This window comes from Buceros rhinoceros, unplaced genomic scaffold, assembly GCF_000710305.1.
Source record: "Buceros rhinoceros silvestris isolate BGI_N320 unplaced genomic scaffold, ASM71030v1 scaffold26928, whole genome shotgun sequence".
Classification (NCBI taxonomy): domain Eukaryota; kingdom Metazoa; phylum Chordata; class Aves; order Bucerotiformes; family Bucerotidae; genus Buceros; species Buceros rhinoceros.
The window spans coordinates 20,909-23,054 of NW_010426752.1; the positions used below are offsets into that span (position 1 = coordinate 20,909).

The 2,146-nt window shown below is 51.0% G+C and overlaps 1 protein-coding gene across 1 annotated transcript in view; it reads left to right on the plus strand.

Moving 5' to 3' along the window:
• Window positions 1-604: 604 nt before the first annotated feature.
• The window catches only part of EDA (ectodysplasin A), a gene marked incomplete at its 5' end in the record, with an annotated part of 25,662 nt that continues 24,120 nt past the window's right edge, over window positions 605-2,146 (plus strand). The window contains one exon of the mRNA XM_010141632.1: window positions 605-710. Coding sequence (XP_010139934.1) covers window positions 605-710 — 106 coding nt within the window. The remainder of the gene's footprint in view (window positions 711-2,146) is intronic.

Here is a 2,146-nt window from a genome sequence, read left to right on the forward strand (position 1 = left end):
AATAACTGTCAAAGAGTTTTTAATGCGGCAACGACTTTTTCATGAATAAGAGGTCGCTACATGAAATTTTTGCCTCTTGGCAAAAACCACGTTTTAAGAAGTCCCTGCTCTAGGTTTAAAGTGTTAATTTCTGTGGCATGCTGAGCTGGATTTAGAGGTCCCCGAAGGCCTTTGAATCGCAGTAGCTAATGAGGCTTGCAGAAGAGAGCTGGAGAGAGGAAAAGCTTACTGTCAGTGAGCAGTGAGAGAGCTCCAGGATTGAGCAAGCTCTGCGGAGAATAATGAGAAATGATCGCCTCAGCATTTGGGGCGCTCAGTTTTTTCCAGCTACACATGTCCTCTGACACTGCCTGCACCCCTGCAGCCCCCTCCACTTGCCCTGGGGGATGCTCACCCCTGCCCAAGCCGCTCAGGCTGAGCTTTCCCAAGTCCTAGACTGCTTCCAAGAGGACACAGCTCCTCGCCGTGCCCCTGGGGATGGACCGAGCATCCGGGAGCATCCATCTCGCATCTCCCCGTGGCTCAGCAGAGCTACCCCCGGGGGAAAGGATTTGGTACTCAGCCTCCATCCTTGCCTTGCTTAAACTTGTCCTTCTTCTTCCAGCTGGCCTTGCTGAACTTCTTTCACCCTGAAGATAAGCTGCACGTTGGAGAAGAAGGGAGACGCGTCCGTCGAAATAAAAGGAGTAAAGGCAGCGAAGGGCCAGACGGTGAGTCCCGCGTTGTTCCTCACTGCTGCGCCTCTCGTCTCCGCACAAACCAAACACTGACCTTTTTATTCAGATCAAGGTTACATACAGAGTTCTGGGTGGAGGGAATTCCAGCAGTGCTGACTTCTGCAGCTCTAGGAATACTGATTTTGAGCAAATTAATGCTCCTCAGTAATTTCATCCTTGCTCCTCTTCCCTAGCAGCGAGGCTCTTTGAAGGCTGTAACTTGTTCTCGCGTGCTTGCCTTTGCTTAAAATTATCAAGGAGGTACTGTGCCACGAACAGCTCAGACATCTGCATCACGAAATGGTAACTGGGTTCTAACAGGTTTTGCAGTGCAGTGGAGTCTCAGCTGGGTTCAAAGCCCATGAGAAGGAAAGTCAAATTTGCACAGAGCTTGTGTTGAAAGGGAGGAAAGGTACCAAAAAATCAAATTTATTTATCTGTAATTTGATAAATACAAAAATGAGGATGTGTGATATGAACCCCAGAGGCATCCTCAGCGGTCTGAGACCTTCCTGGCATGACAGTGCTGTTGGTCCTTGTGGTCTGCGGGACAGCAGCTCCTGCTTCCCTTTTCCACCACCATCCCTTGGCGAGAGCATCATCCTCCACGCATCCTCCTCCGCTGCGCTCAGATGCCAGAGCTTTTCGCTTGTATCTGGTCTCTTTGTCCCAGACCTTCTGGTTGCTTTTGGATGTGGTGTCTGACAACACGCCTGCCCTGCGTGGGCAATCCCACCGTCTGTCCGTGATGGGCCATACCATGATCTGTGGTACATGCGCCTTAGGCGAGTGCTGAATGTTACAGCTTGCTACTGGGATTTTTTTATAGGGCTTAATTTTAATCTTTAAGGGAGAATCTCCGAAGTTCTGGGAGATGGAGGATGTTCCTGATGGCTGTGAAGGCACTGAGCTCCTGCAGGACATGGCGGTGGGAGTAGAAGCTAGGCTGTGAGGGTGGGTTTTGGATTTTCAGAGTGAGAAACCACAGTGGGCTGCTCGTGGGTGAGGTCTGGGAGATATGGGGCAGGATTAGAGAAAGCCACCAGCCTGAAAGGGCAGGAAGGGATGGTCTTGCCGCCCTCCCTGAGGCACGAGATGTAGCAGCAGGAAGCTCAGGTTTGAAGGTGCTCACGCCAGTGGGGTCACGGCAGCTGAGAGCACTGCACAGAAGGAACGGGGAGATACGGTGACAAGTTGAGAACTTACAAATACCAAAAGAATTAAAACTACCTTACTACCTTTATCTTCACTGCCTTCCCCTGATTTCAGTACGAGGAATTTTATTTCCAGTGCTGTCTTCTCGTGACTGTCCATGGCTGAGACTCGAGTCCCGCATCCTGTGTGGATCTCCAGGAAGAGCTCCCTTGCCTTCCTGCTGCAGAAGAGCACAGCTCCATTCTTCTATGGGCTGGATGCCAGGGAAGGTAGGG